Source organism: Phyllostomus discolor, chromosome X (assembly GCF_004126475.2).
Source record: "Phyllostomus discolor isolate MPI-MPIP mPhyDis1 chromosome X, mPhyDis1.pri.v3, whole genome shotgun sequence".
NCBI classification, from domain to species: Eukaryota; Metazoa; Chordata; class Mammalia; order Chiroptera; family Phyllostomidae; genus Phyllostomus; species Phyllostomus discolor.
In genome coordinates, this window is record NC_050198.1 from 97,670,577 (window position 1) to 97,689,372 (window position 18,796).

Consider the following 18,796-nt stretch of genomic DNA (forward strand, 5'->3'; position numbering starts at 1 on the left):
AATCCTTTCTTGGCTTTTCTCTAGAATGTTTCTGAGTAAGAAGGAGAGAGGAGCTGTGGCTGGTGTGGCTCAGTGGATTGAGCATCAGCCTGTGAACCAAAGGGTTGCTGGTTCAATTCCCAGTCAGAAGACCGGCCTTGGTGGTGGGACAGGTCCCCAGTAGGGGGCACGTGAGAAGCAATCCCACATTGATGTTTCTCTCCCTCTCTTTCTTTCTCCCTTCCCCTCTCTCTAAAGATAAATAAAATCTTTTCAAAAAGAAGGAAAGATACCATGGAGATAGATAGATACAGAGATGGGGTGTGTGTGTGCACATGTGTGTGTATTGTTTAAGACTGGAGAAGGAGGGTGGTTGAAAATGTAAGCCCCAGGCGAGGCATGGAGAGTGCTTCTGACTCTCATATTTGACTACCTCTGGACTTACAGACTCTGCATCCACTAGAATGAAACTGGCTTTATTTTTAAAATTTTTATATATTTATTAATTTGAGAGAGAGATGTGAGAGAGATATATCGATCAGTTGCCTCTGATATGTGTCCTGACAAGGAATTGAACCACAACCCTGAATGGAAATGAAACATCCAATGTTTTGGTGCATGGAACGATGCTGCAACAACTGAACCACCCAGCGAGTGTTGAAACCTGTTTAATATGGAGGTTCTGGGACAGAGATAGTATAGCAAGCTATTTCAAATTCTAAGTGTCTCTCCTCTTATGTCAATGCAAAGTTTGAGTCTGGCTTGGCAGAGGAACGGGGCCTCATACCTGGTAGAGAGGGAAGCATATGGTGTGAGTGAGAAGTAAAGGAGTGTGGAATTATGATGGCAGGAAGTAAGAAGTAAAGCCTGATCCACTTTCTTCTATCATCCTAACTTCAATAGGAAACAAGAGAAGTAGGCAGTAGTTGTTAGATTTTGCCTTCCTCTTTCCAAAAGAGTCAAGTATATGTTTGTTCCTGAAAACAGAGCCACCTTGACTTTAGGAATATGGGAAAAAACCCATCTGATTCTAGTCTCCTAGTCTGTTTCAGGAGTGGCTGGCTGGCTTCTTGGGAAGCAGAAATGGAGCTCTTTACTCAACTTTTATGGACCAGCTATTACCTTCAGCTCAGTGATGGGGCCTGAGGTTAAGATCTGGGTACTTGGCAGTGGTCCAGCAGAATGGAGGTAAGGGTAAAGTCATGAATTGCCTAACAATCAAGTGAAAAATGGCCACAGGAGCCTCAGATAGGTACAATGGCTTCTTGTTAAAGGTAGCACCTTCAGTTCCACCAGCAAAGGTTCTTCCCAGCAGCATACTGTGGAAAGTAAGCAACTGAGCCACAGCTTCACTGTATCTACTTGATTCAGTGCCTGGCTGCCATCACATATAAAGAAAAATCAAAAAGCACTCTACTAACACCAAATCATATTACAGAAAACAACAGCCATGATATGATTACATATATGGTAACTGCTACTACTTCTAGAGCTAGTCCTTAAAACATCACTGTGAGGTATGGAAACACCATCAGCCCAATGGGGAAAGTCATCAACTAAAAGAGTATCACCCAGTCCCAGGTGTTTCTGGGCTATTCACTAGACCTCTAGAACCTTCACTCTTCATGAGACAGGTTGCATTTCTTTAGTGCCTGGCCATTTTGAGATGCTGGCAGTTGTTAACTTGGAATTTTTCTAACATGAAAAAGTAACACTGCTGAAAGTAGCAACTTAAAGGTGGGCTTGCACCTAGAAGGCCTGATAACCAGATGCATGAGTCAGTTCCTTTGAAAGGAGGCAGCGTGCAAAATTGGGGAGAGCAAGTGGCTGCCATTTTGGATTGGGGGTTTCCTGTTCTCTTTTCCTACTTACCTATAAGACAGAGGTGAGAAGAGATATGGAAAATTCTCTACTTGGAGTTGTTTTCCCTTTTCTTTTCTGCTTTACTGACAAATATACTAAAGAACTTTTATATATATTTGTGTTTGCCTCTCTGTACACAGTGGGTAAAAATTAGGCAGGGCATGGGGGAGGGAAGATGTGGATGAAGAGAAGGAAGGTGGAATTTAACAGTCTCATTATAGACACTCAGAGCCCAACAAAGACTCTCTATTCAGTCTTCTGAATTTCTTTCAGTAGCCAAACAATCCCATAATATTACAAGCATTATTACTCAGCTAGGAGATGAGAATGCTTCAAAATTAATGTCTGCGTGCCTAACAGCTCACTAATCAAAGCTTCCATGCCTCATTTTCCACCCCGTGGAGAGTCCTCAGTCTCTTTCAGTTTTACTGTGGCCAGCATGACATACCACACTGTGCAGGCTGGGGCTGGTGACCTTTTGTCTTGGCCAAGATCCAGATTTTCTTCTTAGTTCCAAATGCCAGTCCAAGTTTTCTGCAGGTGATTTCTTCAGGATTGGTGCTTACATTTTTTATAATTTCTGACTGCTAGAAGGCTGAAATATCCCTCAACAATCAATTTTCATGTCAGCCACAGAGCCACTGGTCCAATGGGGGTATTAAACAGGAAAAAAAGACATTTCTATGCTTGGCTTAAGAGATCTAAAAAGAGACCTAAGAGATCTAAGAGATCTAAAAAGAGATCTGGACTGAGGAGAATGGAACCTCATTTCAAAAGAGATGATTCAGGGTAGCAATGCCATTTCCAGTTTACTTTCTACATATACACTGTCATGGAAATATTATCAATAATAAACAATCTGAAGATTCTACTGGGTGGTTGTGTATTTTCCCCCTTAGTTCTACTTCATACAAACATAATCCCAGAGAATGTGCATAAGTCTCTATAAAAGCATCTGCTCAGGTAAACTGCCTACATGTAAGTTCAGTATAGTAAGAAAATGTTTTACATACATTTTCGATCTTAAGGAATACATCCTACTATTTGTAATAACAGGTGGCACACTTCTTAAAGCAAAGTAAAATGTTTTTAAACAGTTCAAATGCAGCTTTTTTCCATAAATTGTTATACTTGGAAAATACTTGCTTTTGTATGTAAAACCTATTGTGTGCTGTGTACTTTTAGTTTTCTACCTACTACCTTTGAAATATATTGCCTATGATATCATTTTGCTCTTTCAAGAGCAACTGAGGGATTTTGGAGCACTCACAGCAAAAGTAAACAACAGTAAAATATTTCTGCTGCAATTACACTTTAAAAACTCAAAGATTTTAAGTGGAAACTTTATAAGTGGGATACTCAGTCAAGTACATGATATGGGGTATCATCAATTTTGATGGTTAGAAAAAATTATTTACCTCTAATCATAGTTCTCTAAAAGCTCACTCTCAGAGATAGACTATGACATATATAATATGCTATCCCAGATAGTTTGGTTTGGAGAAATGTAGAGATATCTTTCCACATTCAAGTTCACTTGACAACTACAATTAGAAGTATGCTTTTTTCCCTATAATGTGTCATCAGATATGTATGTGACCAATTGGAGGATGGTGATCTAGGGTTGATTCAAGGCTGATTCAGAGACTATAGAACAAAGAGCCAGCACCAAAAGTCATACTATAATAGCAGAGACAGATTAGGTCCCAGTGGTGACTGGAAGCACATAGATGACAGTGACCAGAGAGGAGGGGGGAGGGAGATAATAGGGAAAGAAGGGAAAGGGTCAAGTCAAGGAACATGTATAAAGGGCCCATGGATAAAGACAATGGTGGGGGGGAGGACTGAATGTGGGGAGGGGGTGGGTAGGGTGGTGGAGAGTAATGGAGGAAAATGGGGACAACTGTAACTGAACAACAATAAAAATAAATTATATTCACCACACCTATTCACTGGCCAGTAGAGGGCAAACTCCACTGTATTAGAGGCATTATGCTAAGCGAAGTAAGCTGGGCAGTGAAAGACAAATACCATATGATCTCACCTTTAACAGGAACCTAATCAACAAAACAAACAAACAAACAAACAGGCAAAATATAGCCAAAGACAATGAAATAGAAAACAGGCTGACAAAGACCAGAGGGGAGAGAGAAGGGGATTATAGGGGAAAAGGGGAAGGGTTTGCAGGAACAATTATAAAGGACACATGAACAAAAACTAGGGGGGTAGAAACAGGAGGGAAGTGGGGAGGGCTGGGGGATTGGGCTGGGATGGGAATAAAAGGCAGAAAACTGTACTTTAACAACAATTAAAATAAAAAATGGCAAAAAAATAGTAGAGAAAAGAAAAAAGGATTGGAGGGGACAGTCACGTTTATTGTATGCCTGTATGTACCAGTTTCTTTACAAATTTACAATTCTTCAGAGAAGATTTTATTATTCTCATAGTGTGGTTGGAGAAACTGAATCTCAGACAGATTGAATGATTTACCCAAGGCCATCAAGATAGTAAGTGGCAGAGCAAGGACTAGAAAAAAGTTCTGTCTGTGCTTAAGTCTATCATGCTATTTCCACTATACCACAGGACCTCTTTAAAAAAACTCAAAACTATAAAAACCACAGAGGTTTTAAGTGTCCACTGACAGAAGAATGGATAAAGAAAGTGTGATATACACATACAAACAAAATGGAGTATTACTCAGCCATAAAAAGGAAATCTTGTCATTTGCAACACAAGGATGGACCTAGAGGGTTTTATGGTAAGTGAACTAAATCAGACAGAGAAAGAAAAATATGGTATGATGTGGAATATAAAAAAAAAAACTGAATTCATAGAAACAGAAAAGAGATTTATAGTTACCAGAGGTGTAGATTAGAGGGTGGGGAATGGGTGAAGGTGGTTACACAGTACAAACTTACAGTTATAATTACATTTTAAGGGTGTTATGTATAGCCTGTGATTATAGTTAACAATACTATAGTTAACAAGTTTAAAAGTTGCTAAAAGAATAGATCTTAAAAGTTCTCAAGGAAAAAAAATTGTAAATATGTATGGTAATGGGTGTTAACTAAATCCGTATTATTGTGGTGATGTATAGATATATGTTTTCATGATGTATATAGTGACATATATGAAATCATTATGTTGCACACTTTTAATGCAATGTTATATGTCATTATGTTGATAAAACTGGGAAAAACAGGTTGTAAGTGCTGAGCCATGTGTTGTGCTGGTAGATTTCAAAGTTTATAGGAAAATTCTTTTCTTCTGTGCATGTCTCAGTTGTACAGATCTGTAGGAGTACTCAGTTATCTGAGAATTGTATGTGTGTGGGGGGGAGTAGCACTTCTCAGAATTGAAACTTACCACTTACATCTCCAACCTGAAAACTTTTAGCACTCTAATCTTAAGAATAAAGGAGGAAGGAGAAACTCCCAATAACTGAGTTCCACATTGTTGATTTTTATGATACTCTGCTGCCTGCTGCACTGGAGGTAGAGGGGATTCAATCATTGGGTAGGCAGTGGTACCCAAATTCTACAAATAGGTGATTTATAGGCCTCCTGCTTTAGCAATGAGATTGTGTGGTAGCTCTATGATGAGGTTCTGGATAGATATTAGAATTCTGCTCACAGAGTAAACAAAAGAACTGTTAGACTTTAGCAGAAAACATCTAGATATCCAAAATATTTAGCCATCACTCTGTATGATGCTGGAAGTCATTATATTTCTCAGAAATAATTTGTCTAGGATGCTCCTTGGGTCAGAAATATGTACCTGTGCCTATGACATGACTTGAGCAATAACCCTGTTTTGGCCGGGATTGCATCCTACTCATTGTGTCTAATAATACTACAGACCCAACATGGTTTACCTTAGCAGTTTTAGTAGCCACTGGTGCATACTGGTTGAGATGTGGTGAGAATGATCTGCTCTTGTTCATGAGGCATTCTTTTTATTAAAATTAAATTCATTGGGAGTGACATTGGTTAATAAAATTATATAGGTTTTACATGGACAATTCTACAATACATCATCTGTACACTGTATTCTGTGTTCATTTCCCCAGGTCAAGTCTCCTGTCACAATTTATACCCCCTTACCCTCTTCTACTTCCTCCCATCCCCCTTTCTCTCTATTAATCACCACAGTATTGTTTTTGTCTACAAGGGTTATTTTTTGCTTAATCCCTTCACTATTTTCACCCAGCCCCTCAACCCCCCTCCCCTCTGACAGTTGTTAGTCTATTCTTTGTATCTATGAGACTGTTTCTATTTTGTTTGTTAGCTTACTTTGTTTATTAGATTCCACATATGAATGAAATTATGTGGTGCTTATCTTTCCATGACTGACTGAGTTATTTCACTTAGCATAATAACTTCCAGGTCTATCCATGCTGTTGCAAAAGGTAAGACTTCCTTTTGTTTTTACAGCCGAATAGTATTCTATTGTGCTAATATACCAGAGCCTTTTTATCTACTCATGTACTAATGGGCATTTAAGCTGCTTCCCAATCTTTTTTTTAATCATCACCAGAGGATATGTTTATTGATTTTACAGAGTGAGGGCAGGAGAGAGAGAGAGAGAAATAGAGAGATACATACACTGATGTGAGAGAGAAACATTGATCAGTTGCTTCCAGTATGTGCCCTGACCAAGGATGGAACCCACAACCTAGATATGTGCCCTGACTGGGGATCAAACCCACAACCTTTTGATGTACGGGACAACCAGACAATGCTTCAATGAACTGAGCCACCCACTCAACTCCAATTTGTACTTCTTAATCCCTTTACCTTTTCATCCAGCCCCCAAAACCCCTCCCCCTCTAGCAACTGTCAAAATGTGGTCTGTATCTATGAGTTTGTTTGTTTTGTATGCTTGTTTCTTTTGTTCTTTACATTCCACACATTTTTCATTGAATTTATTTTTACTGTTGACACTATGCAGATGTTCCTATCCTCTGCCCTTTGCCTGCCTCTACTGAGCTCCCACGCTCAGGTAATCACCACACTGTTTTCCATGTCCTTGGGTATTATATATACATTCTTTGATTAATCCCTGCCTTCTTTCATCCAGTCTCCCATCCCCACTCCCCTCCTACAGCTGTCAGTCTGTACCATGTATCCATGCCTCTGATTCTATTTTGTTCATTTTGTTCATTGGATTCCATGTATCAGTGAGATCATACATATGGTATTTGTCTTCCATCAACTGGCTCATTTCACTTAGCATGATACTCTCCAGGTCCATCCACGCTGTAGCAAAAGGTAAGATTTCCTTTTTCACATGCACGTCTGAAAAATGGATGACCCAGATTAGGTGTATTGTCTGCCTATAGGATAGAATATTTATATATCCAAGTTTTCCAAAATGTATTCCAGAATACAGTAATTTTGTAGGATATTAACAGGTATTATGTGAAAAAATGGTTCTGTGGTTGAATTAAATTTGGGACTCCTGAGTTACCAAGCTCCTCACTTCATTGTACTACTTGAGGTTTGTGAAATGCAAACGTGCATAGTAAATCATCTTGAGAAGGAGCCTAATAGTCAAGTTTCATTAACTTGTTTGACTATAGAAATCATTTTTTTGTGGACCACATCATGGAACTAGTTTTCTCAGAATCCACATAGGAAAACACTGGTCTATATGAACCTAACCCCAGGATCCAAGGCTGCAATCCCAGGTGTTTAGCAAAGTTAATGTTACAGATTTCTCCCTCTCCCTCCCCCCCCCCCCCCTCTCTCTCTCTCTCTCTCTCTCTCTCTCTCTCTCTCTCTCTCCCCCCACCTCCCTCTTTCTCTCCCTGGCCTATTATCTCTTTTTCTACAATTTAAGCTCTCACCTATACAGCATTCATGTTACCAGTAATTATCTTTAAAAACAAATAAGCAAATAAACAAAATGATATGTGAATATGTCTATCCCATGTCATAGAGCTTCAGTTGCCTGAAGTCCAAACCTTTTAGCATAATAACCACATCCATTTTTATGCTTGATCTTAGCCAAAAGGCCTAGAAGCGATAACCGCATCCATTTTTAATGTGGTTTCAGCCTGTCTTCCCCATTTCCCAAGATCTAACCATATTAAACTACTTGCTATTCCTCAAACCTTCCATGCATTTTTATGTCTCTGTGCCCTTTGCCTTGAATACCATTTTCTTTCTGTCTCACTCAACATCTTTATAGTCATTCTTATTTATCCTTTAAGATTAAGGTATACTCATTATCACTATTTTTCCCCTTGTTTAACTTTTTGAGGGCAGGGATCATATTTTATTCATCTCCAATCCTCCAAAATGCCTACTATCATGGCTAGCACATAGTTGGAACTCAATAAATATTTGTTTAAACAAATTCATAGATGAGTGAATACATGAAAAGGTGGAAGGGCTATCTAGTTGTCTTGTTAGAAGGATGGATAGATAAATAGATGGATAAATAAATGCAGTAAAACTTGTCTGCTGAAGAACCGTTCCATGAACAGTACTTCAGCATTGGAATCACTCTCTTGCATACAGGACATGTGATCCAGAAGTATCAATACTGGGCTGCTCTTGAGCATGGAAAATGATGAAAGGGCTGACACCAAGACTGTCTTCAACACTGGAAACAAAAGTATCCGTAACAACATCAGATCATGGCCAAGGGCTCTCTAAGCCATACTCTCAACTAGAGAATTGTAGAAGTTGTTAAAACCTGTAGATCTGTTAACAGGTTTAGGTCTCAGATGTGAAGTTCAATCTCCTAGTAGAAATGACGATTCTCAAATATAGAATAACCCCTGAATAAAATGGTGCACACCTCAGATTCTCACATGCTTTAAGGATTCATGTTTCTTCTTCTATTTTGGGGTTTGGTTGCTACCTGAAAGTCTTAAAGTATTTACCATCTTCCTTGGTCCAAGAAAGGAGAAAGTATCAGGGACAAAATACCATTTATTGAAGGCTGAGAACTCAGGAGTCGCAAAACACAAAAAGAAATAATGTATATGAAGGAACAGGAGGGAAAGTGAAAAGGAGGGAAGGGTCAGGGGAGAAGATGGCAGATAAGATGAATTCTTTCTTTCTCCAAGATGAATTCATCTTGGAAACTGAGAGCACATCCTTAAGAAGTGAAGAGAAAAATGAGAGATGCCTGTGCATTATTCTAATTATAGGCTGTGAAAAAAACACAACTAATTCACTGGAGAGAAGGTCCTTTTCTAGAGAGTTATATTTATATTTTTATAAATGCCTCCAAAATGCCTACTTAAATATTTTAAGACAATATTTATATTTTCTTAAGTGAGAAGTAGGCAAGGGGGCTTGATTATTGAGGTGGTTAACAATATATGATTTTTCAAAAGCAGCCAGCAATGAACCATGTACAAAGAAAGGCCCATCCTTGTCATGAATGGGCAGCTGAAAACCTGGAGGTAGTCTTCAAGGAAACTACCCTGAGAATCCAGTCACCTCCAGGATCCCTTCATAAACATCAAGAGGTACTATATATATATATAAAAAAGCAATAAACAGGTAGATAGGACTAGAAGCAGGAAGGAAAGGGGTATGTGTTTTAGGTATCTCTGAGTTTCAGAGATCCCATCACTAAATAGTAGATGGAACATTTATAGAGAAAACCAAACTAGAGACTTTGAGTCCTAAAGACCAAGTAGCCATCAGTTGCTGAGTACCAGCTTCTTTAAGATAGAATGACAGTTCTTCTGGCCTCCACTCCCTCAATAATCTATCCAGTCTACTGTTAGACACATAATATATCTTATTTTGGCATGGCTTGAGATAGTTAAGATTACGCTGCAGGTCAAAGCACTCAAGTCTAGACTATCTATACTTCTGGAAGGAGTGGATAGACAATCCAAACAAAGAACTGATAAACTTAAAATCCTTTCTCTGTAACCTAAGAGATAAAATCACAAATGGTAGTGCCAGAAAGGTTCCTGGTAAAGTCCACCACACCAATTTTATGATGGGAAAATTGAGTCTCAGAGGAGAGAAAAGACTTGTCCAAGGCCACATCCCTAGTTTCTGCTTTGGAATATATTACACAATTTGGAGCTGAGTGATGGCAAAAATAAAACGGAATTACGTGAATTATCCTTCAAAGTGATCAAAATGTGTATGCAAAATTAGAGTATTATAAAAAGGGAAGTCTATTGCTAAAGAATTTAGAAAGGCCACTCTGAATTGATGGTTTCTTTATTTTTTTCATTGTTTGAGTAAAGGTGTGATATACACTGAATTTGAAAGTTAACAATAAACTTAACAAGTGTTTGCAGCAGGGAAGCAAGGAATGTAGACAAAAGTTTAGAAAAGTGGAAATGTTTGTTTTTCAAACAATAGTGTTTAAGAGGTAAACACTTGGGTTCTTACTGCATGGTACATGAACATAATATGAGGTCTGTCCAGAAAAGTCCAGCCATTGTTAATATAACAAGAATGGTCTGCGAGATATCAATATAACCTGGGAGCCAAGGAGAATACTCTGGAATGCGCATGCACGAACAATGATGACCTCACTGTACTATTTAGTGGGGGTGATAGATGCCACTGAGTGAGCATGTGTACTGTGTGGCTGCTGCATTCAAAATGACTGAGAGAGTAGAGCAACAAATCTGCATCAAATTTTGCATTAAGCTTGAACATACCTCTGCGGAAACTATTCAAATGATTCAGAAGGCCATAGCTATGTGTAACTGGTGATTGGCAGCTTCATCATGACAACATACCCACTCATCTATCATGATGTTACAGGGTGCAGACAAGAGGGGGGGCCCCAAATAGGCATTTGAAATGGGGTCCAGAACTTAAGGTGTCCAGGAGATTTTAAGATGTCTCCATTCCCCACCCCAGGGTGTGGGTTGGGGGAAGGGACAAATGAAGCAGGGCCATTGAGAGCTGTTTAGCATACCAACAGCCTTGCAGCTAAGCTCTGGTGTGGTCATTTAACATATCTATAGCCTTTGACTGGTTGCATAGATAAGTTAAGTAGCTGTGATCAGCTCTAAGACAGGGGAACAGAAGTAACTTCCCCACCCAGAAGTAACTTCCCCACCCAGATGAAACTGGGGGGAGGCAGGTCCCCTGCGTTACAACGCCTGCGTGCGAGCTCAGAGAGGATTGGCTCCAGGACATGGGGCCACACCTGCCCAGACTCATGATGGCAGCCCAGTAAAGCTGGAAGGATACGAGTTCTGGCATGTGAAGCCGAGTGTGGGAGGAGTCGGAAATGAGGCTGCAGAGGAAGATTGGCCTCGGGGATTTAAAAACCCAGATTTGGCGGCCATTGAGAGAGAGGATCACGGCCATTAGAGAGAGAACCATGCTGCTTTAGAGGGAGAGAACCATGCAGCCCTGGAGAAGAAGAGCCTTGTGCAGCCATTGGAGGAGAACCACGTGGACTTGACAGACTGTAGACTCCTGCAGCCCTGAGAGAGGGAGAACCACGCGGCAGCCCTGAGGGAGAGAACCACGTGGCCTGGCAGAGTGGGGACCCCCCCCCGACAGTTTTTGAAGGGGGAACCACCACTTGGTTTTAGCAGAGATCCCGGCGACTCAGCCGAGGGTGCCAGGAATCCAGGGAGGTCTCCCAGTCGAGAGGGAGTTCTAACTGGGAAGAACCAGAGGACTACCTGAACCATGGACTTCTATTTCCTTTCCTGAGATACGGTACTCTGGACTGGGCAAAGGGGGAAGGAAGGAAGGACTGTGTCTGTTTGTGGGTGTCTTAAGGGACTTTGGGATTTTTGATAAAGACATTAGGTCACCACTTTAAGTTTGTATAGCATTAAATAAACATTTCCTTTTCTTTTCACAAATCTCTGGTATTGAGAGACATCTTTCCTCTGGCGGTGGACATAACGGACCCGGGGCCTTCTTTCAGTAATAGTATATCATCCCAGGCCCCCCTTGTTGTGTGTTCTGTAACAATGACTCATGCAGAGTTTTTTGATGAAACATCAAATCACCCAGGTGACTCAGCCCTCCAACAGCCCAGATTTGGTACCCCGTGACTTCTGTTTTTTACAGAAACAAAAATCACCTTTGAAAGGGAAGAGGTTTCAGACCCTCAGTGAGATTCAGGGAAATATGACAGGGCAGCTAATAGAGATTGGGAGAACCATGTGAGGTCCCAAGGTGCATACTTTGAAAGGGACTGAGGCATCATTGTCCTATATACAGTGTTTCTTGTATCTTCTTCAATAAATATCCCTAATTTTCAAAGTATATGGCTGGATACCTTCTGGACAGACCTCATATATGATTCTCTTAATTACTAGAGTCATCTCCAAAAAAATCTCGATGGTACTTTTGGTTAGAGGTGATCATAGAATTGTGATGCTCTGCCTGTTGGAGCTATTACATGTCATAGGACATGCCAAGTAACTCAGAGTAAAAGCCAACTGGGAAGTGCTGTGAACATCTTTACCAGATAAATCACTAGTAACCACACTGTCATAATAAACCCTCATATTTGTCTAGCACTTTGTCATTTACCAAGGATGTCCACATTTATCATTTAATTTGATCCCCATTATAGCTCTGAGAGAGTGATATTTCTAACATCAGAGATGAAGAAATTGAGGCTTAGACAGGGCACAGTAAATAACAGAGCTGGGCTTTTAACTTAGGTCTGCCTGACTCCAAAGACAAGGCCATTTACATTACATCAAGAATCGTTGTATCTTGTGGACATTTTTTGATGTTTGCTAGCCTGAAACTCTGATGCTTAGCATGGTGCCTTGTACATAGCAGAAACACAGTAAATATTAGAGAAATGGAGCTGAAATAAAACCAACCACAGAACTTTTCAGTTTCTTTTCATTGTGTTGATGAAGTCCATTCAAAGTTCAGCATTCTATCCAATAGGTCAATTTGTAAATTTACCATACCACTCTCAGAAAAATTTATAGATTTTTGCCTGTGTGTTATAAGCAGTAGTAAAATTATTTGTGATACATTGACTCCTTTTCAAAGGGGTTCACTGTAATCATGTCATAGTCTGCTTTATAAAGGAAGTTGTTGGCTGAGACATGAAACTAATTTTAAGATTTGGACCCAAATGTTATGAGGCCTTTTCATGCCATTAGGATTTACAGGCATCAAAGTGAGTATACAATTCATGTCAGCAGATGGAAAACCAAGGGATTCTCTACCTGGAGCCCCCATCTCTTACACACAATTCACAGCTAAATAATTCAGAGTTCAGCATATCAGAAACCTCACATAGGTCATAACATTTGTATGTAAAAACTTCCTTTGTTAATCCCTTTGATTTTCTTCTGCACTACCCCACCCCAGTCTCATTACTTCCTCTCTGCTACAATTGTGATTTATCTGGAGTAAGGCAAGTAAACAAGAACAAGGTTGATTTTCTTCAGACATTTGAGTTTCATTTGATGTGACTGCCTGGAAAACCACTCACAGAGCATCTGTGTACCATATCTGGGAATACTAGGCACTACTTGAGATGCTTCTGTTAAAACCGTCTCAGATTGAGCCGGGGTCAATTTATTTGTAGTACTTTGGTCTGTTTAAGGACTATTACTGGTCTGTAAGGACAGGAGGATATAGTTATCCACATAAACACCCAGACATAGTTAGAAAACAAGTTGTTTTTTTATAAATATGCTCATAGGCAGACAAGGTATTGAGCATGTCGAAAAAGCCAGAGATGGACAAGTGTTTTAAATTAGCCTAGAGATGACGAAGGGAGAGGGCAGGATTCTAGGTGATTAGGTTTTCCAGGCTGATAATAAGTAATCAGGTATGAAGCTACAGTTTTAGGCATTCAGAAATAGGCTTGCCTTTCCTCAAGTTCCATTTTGAAATCAAAGTAGACTAATGAGCTTGCTTTTCTCATGAAAGGTGCATCTTTCTGAAAGCAACAGGCAGCAGAAAGAATTTTGGCATTGAACCGATGTAAACATGAAGAAATGAGGAATTTGGGGGGTGAGATACAAGTGTTAGCTAAGCCCTTCTGGAATGCTGACAGTACTCATGATAGACACAGACTAGGGAACAGAGAGCCTTATCATGGGATAGGGTCACCCTTGAAAGAGCTGTATCTTACCTCTGTCAAGCTACTGAGCTACCAAAAAAAGCTTTTGGAAATGATCAATAGATTTGAAAAGAAAAGGAAATGATTAAAAGGCCTGTTCATCCCTAGGAGATGTGGGATAGGAAATTGGCTCTGCTTGGCAGCCTAGTCACAGGTTCCAAAGAGAAGCGGCTTCTCTTTCCAAGTGGCCAACCCTACAATACTGGCAGCAGTTAACTGAAGGATATTCTTGGGTGTTCAAGGCCAGCCTGTGCCTGGGTCATCCTGCACCTGTGATTGTTCTGGATTCCTTAGTTCTCTCATTCTAGCCTCCATTTATCAACATAAGGCCAATACCAGTATGTCCCCTGGGGACCCTTTTATAGTCAAGGCCACACTCACTCACCCTCTGATGGGCCCTGTTCCCTGCTTCACATCTCCTGCTCCTATGCCTGGTCCCAGAGTGGGATGTGGCATGGTTAAGAATAAAGAAAGGCACCAGCTGGCTGACGGCCATGTTGAAATGAAGGGGTCAGCCTCTATCTAGAACATGGCTGTCCTCCTTGGAAAGATCAAAGAGGAAAATCTGGTTTAAAGACAGAACTAGATAATGAGGGAGAGTGAAGAAGAGAAAAAGAAATAAAAGTATCGTACCTCCCAGAGTCATCCCTGCCTCATAGCATTTCCGGAGGCGACAAGATGGACAATTTTTCCTTCGGAATTTATCAATGGTGCAATCATTTCTGCTGGCACACAGGTACTTCTGTTTCCCTGGGAGAACAAATATAAGAATAGACAGTCCCATTAACATTTTTCTAGAGTCTCTCTTCTTAAATATTTGTAGGCAGAAAGGACATGAAGATATATCCTGCTAGATGAGAGATGGAACAGAAAATGGCATTAAACAATTTGATCACACAAAATCTAACTACTAAACCAAGCTAATTTAATTCAATACTATAATGTTTGCTTTTCATAAGTATGAACAATTCAGGGCCTGATGATATCTCCTTTATCAGGACCACTGACTGGTTGTTTTAAATAAGATGTTCTATCTACCTTTATTAAAGCCAAGAATGTCCATGAGAAAATGATCAATGGCAGAAATTGTCACTCGTTTAGCATGACACAGCAGACAGTTGGACTCAGATAGTGTTTCTTCCTCCTGATTCCTGTAGTCATGCATGGGATTATACTCAAACTAATAACGTGTTATTTTTCATGATACAAATACAGGTAAAACTTCTATAAAAGAGAACTCCATGGGATTTCTAGTTGTTTTTAAACAACTAGATTGTATCTTGCAAGTTGTAGAAATCAAACAGAGACAAGGCCCACTGTTTGTGAAATGAATCACAGGAAGTGAAAGGAAGTCCTCTGAAGCCAGAACAAGAAAATGATCACTGTCATACACACCTGGAACTATCACAGATACAAAGAAATATACATACACAAACACACAGACATCCTCAGAATCACAGCACCTGAAAGAAGGACATAGAGGTTCACTTGAAAACATATTGTATTCAATACTTTTCCTCTTGGTTCCTAACACAGGCCTGGCACATAGTAGGCCCTCGATAAAAATTGACTGAATGAATGTACAAATGGAACAGAGAGATCCACAAACATATAGAGTAACCAGCAGAAATAGAGATACATGCCCTGTTGCTCTACAACACAGAGACCCTCTCGTGCTTGCTGCCCTACCCCAGCATGAGCCTGAACATCTGCTTGCTCCACCCCTTTCTTTCTTTGAGCCCCTGGTTGTCTTTCTCTCATTTACTGCTGTGCTTTCTTTAGTTTACAGTATAAACTGGGATTTTAGAGATGATTCTTCTGGCAGGGGAGGATTGTCTATGATTAGGAAAGGAAAAAATTGAAGAGCAATGGCTATTTGATAGTAGGAAGCCCCCACCCCCACCCCAACAAATTCAGCTACTGCTTGGCTCCCCTCTCCCTTCACTTAACCTAAAATGCGTAATTCAGGCACAGAAAACATCTATTACAGTAGGTTATTTCATGTAAGAGAATCAGCAGTAACCATGCCAGCAAAAAATTTCTTTTCTTTCCCCCCTTCTTCCTTCCTCCCTCCTTCCCTCCCTCCTTTAATTTGCTTTGTCAAATGGCTCCAAAATTGCTGGGCTTGAAGGAACTGTTAAAAATCATCTCAGAGCAACCTTTGCATTTCAGGGATGACTTTCGAAGAGGTTATGACTTGCCTGAAGAACAGTGAATTGAAGGTCTCTGAAGGGGAAAAACGCTACCATTTAATAGGCATTTATTATGAAATAGGCTTATGTTAAGGGGCTTAAATATGCTATAATAATGAAGTACCTCTGCAGTACTTTGAGGTAGGTACTATGTAGGTATGTGTGCCTTCCTATATTTCTAGTACCCACCTGGCACCATACATAGTTCTTACAATATTCGTTACTATATTTCCTATGGCATACTTTACATCCCTATGAATATTTTGTGACTACCAATATGTACTTCCTAATCTCTTCACCTTTTTCACCCAGTCCCCTAAACTCCTTCCCTTCTGACAACTGACAATCTGTTCTTTGTATCTATGAGTTTGTTTCTACTTTTTTATTTAGTCTGTTTATTAGATTCCACATATAACTGAAATCATATGGTATTTGTCTTTCTCTGACTGACTTATTTAACTCGGCATAATGTCTCTACGTCTACCCATATTGTCACAAATTGTAAGAGTTCCTTATTTTTTATTGCCAAGTAATATTCCATTCTGTGTATTTGTATCAATGCTTTTTTATCCACTTGTCTATTGATAGGCACTGGGTTTGCTTCCATAGTTTGGCTATTGTAAATAATGCTGCAATGAACATAGGAGTGCATATATTCTTTTGAACTAGTGTTGTGGGTTTCTTAGAATAAATCCCCAGAAGCAGAATTGCTAGGTTATAAGGCAGTTCCATATTTAATTTGTTGACATATCTTCATACTATTTTCCACAGTGGTTGCACCAGTGTGCATTCCCACCAACAGTACACCAGGGTTTTCTTTTCTCCACACCCTTGTCAGCACTTGTTGTTTGTTGATTTATTAATGATGGCCATTCTGATGGGTGTGAGGTGATATCCATTCTGGTTTTAATTTGCATTTCTCTGATGGCTAGTGAGGTTGAGCATCTTCCCACATGTCTATTGATCAATCTGTATGTCCTCTGTGATTTTTTTAATTGAACTGTTTGAACTAACAAGAAAAACAGAGATAGACTCATAGAGAACAGATGACAATAGTGGGGTGGGGGTTGGGGTGCAGCCAAGAGGGGAGCCCCAAATAGGGATTTGTAATGGGGTCCAGAACTCAAGGTGTTCAGGAAATATTAGGATGTCCTCACCTCCCTACACACAGGTGTGGGTTGGGGGAAGGGACAAACGGAACAGGGCCATTGAGAGCTGTTTGCAAAGCAACAGCTTTGCAGCTAACCTCTGGTGTGGTCATTTAACATATCTATAACCTTTAACTGGTTGCATATATATGTTAAAATAGCTGTGGCCATGCTCTGAGCCAGGGGAATGGAAGTAACTTCTCCCCAAGACATAACTGGGGGGCAGGTCCCCTGAGCTGCAGCACCTGCATGGGATCTTGGAGAAGATTGGCTCCATGACATAGGGGCCACACCTGCCCAGACTCATGATGGCAGCCTAGTAAAGCTGGAAGGCTTTGAGAGTACTGGCATGTGTAGCCGATTGTAGGAGGAGTCGGAAATGGGGCTGCAGAGGAAGATTGCCATGGGGATTTAAACCCAGACCAGCCATTGAGAGGGAGAACCACTCAGTCTTTAGCAGAGTGGGGACTCCCACAGCCCTGCGAGAAAGAATGACCATGCGGCTTTAGCAGAGAATTGCTACTCAGCTTTGGCAGAGTGGCGACCCCCCTCCTTGCAGCCATTGAGGAGGGAGAATCACACAGCTGTGGCAGAGTGGAGACTCCTGCAGCCATTGTGCAGGGAGAATCACGAGGCTTTGGCAGAGTGGAGACTCCCATGGCCCTGGGAGAGAGAACCACAAGGCTTTGCCAGAGTGAGGACTCCTTCGGCCCTAGGAGGGAGAACCACGAGGCTTTGGCAGAGTGGAGACTCCCATGGCCATTATGCAGAGAAGACCATGCAGCTGTGACATGTAAGGGAGAACCACTCAGTCTTTAGCAGAGTGGGGACTCCTGCAGCCCTGTGAGAATCACCATGTGGCTTTAGCAGAGAACCGCCACTTGACTTTGGCAGAGTGGCGCCCTGCGCCTCCCACCCTTCCTTGAAGCCATTGTGCAGGGAGGACCATGCGGGTAGGGCAGTGGAGAGAGAACCTCGTGGCTTTGGCAGAGTGGGGACCCCCACAGCTTTAGAAGGGGGAACCACCACCCGGCTTTAGCAGAGATCCCAGTGACACAGCTGATGGTGCCGGGAACAGAGGAAGGCCTACCAGCTGAGACGGATTACTGGGAAGAACTGGGGGCTGCCTGAGCCATGGACTTCTATTTCTTTTCCTGAGATATGGTACCCCAGACTGGGCAAAGGGGGGAAGGAAGGACTGTGTGTGTTTGTGGGTGTTTTAAGGGACTTTGGGATTTTGATGAAGACATCAGGTCACTACTTTAAGTCTATATAGCATTAAATAAACATTTCCTTTCCTTTTCATGAATCTCTGGCATTGAGAGACGTCTTTCCTCTGGCAGCAGACATAATGAACCTGGGGGCTTCCTTTTGGTAATAGTATATTGCCCTTGGCCCCCTAGGTGCCCCCCTGTTCTGTAACAGAGGGATTGAACAAAAAAAGAAAAAGACATGGACAACAGTGTGGTGATTGCTGGGGGGAGGGGGTTATAAGGGGACTAAATGGTAATGGAAAGATAAAATAAAGATTATATATTTGTGGGAGGCCAC

The 18,796-nt window shown here is 40.9% G+C and overlaps 1 protein-coding gene across 1 annotated transcript in view; it reads right to left on the bottom strand.

Moving 5' to 3' along the window:
* Positions 1-18,796, bottom strand: part of AR (androgen receptor) — a 204,294-nt gene that overhangs the window by 35,285 nt on the left and 150,213 nt on the right. Inside the window, exon 3 of the mRNA XM_028523173.2 lies at positions 14,539-14,655. Within this exon, the coding sequence (XP_028378974.1) occupies positions 14,539-14,655 (117 nt within the window). The remainder of the gene's footprint in view (positions 1-14,538; positions 14,656-18,796) is intronic.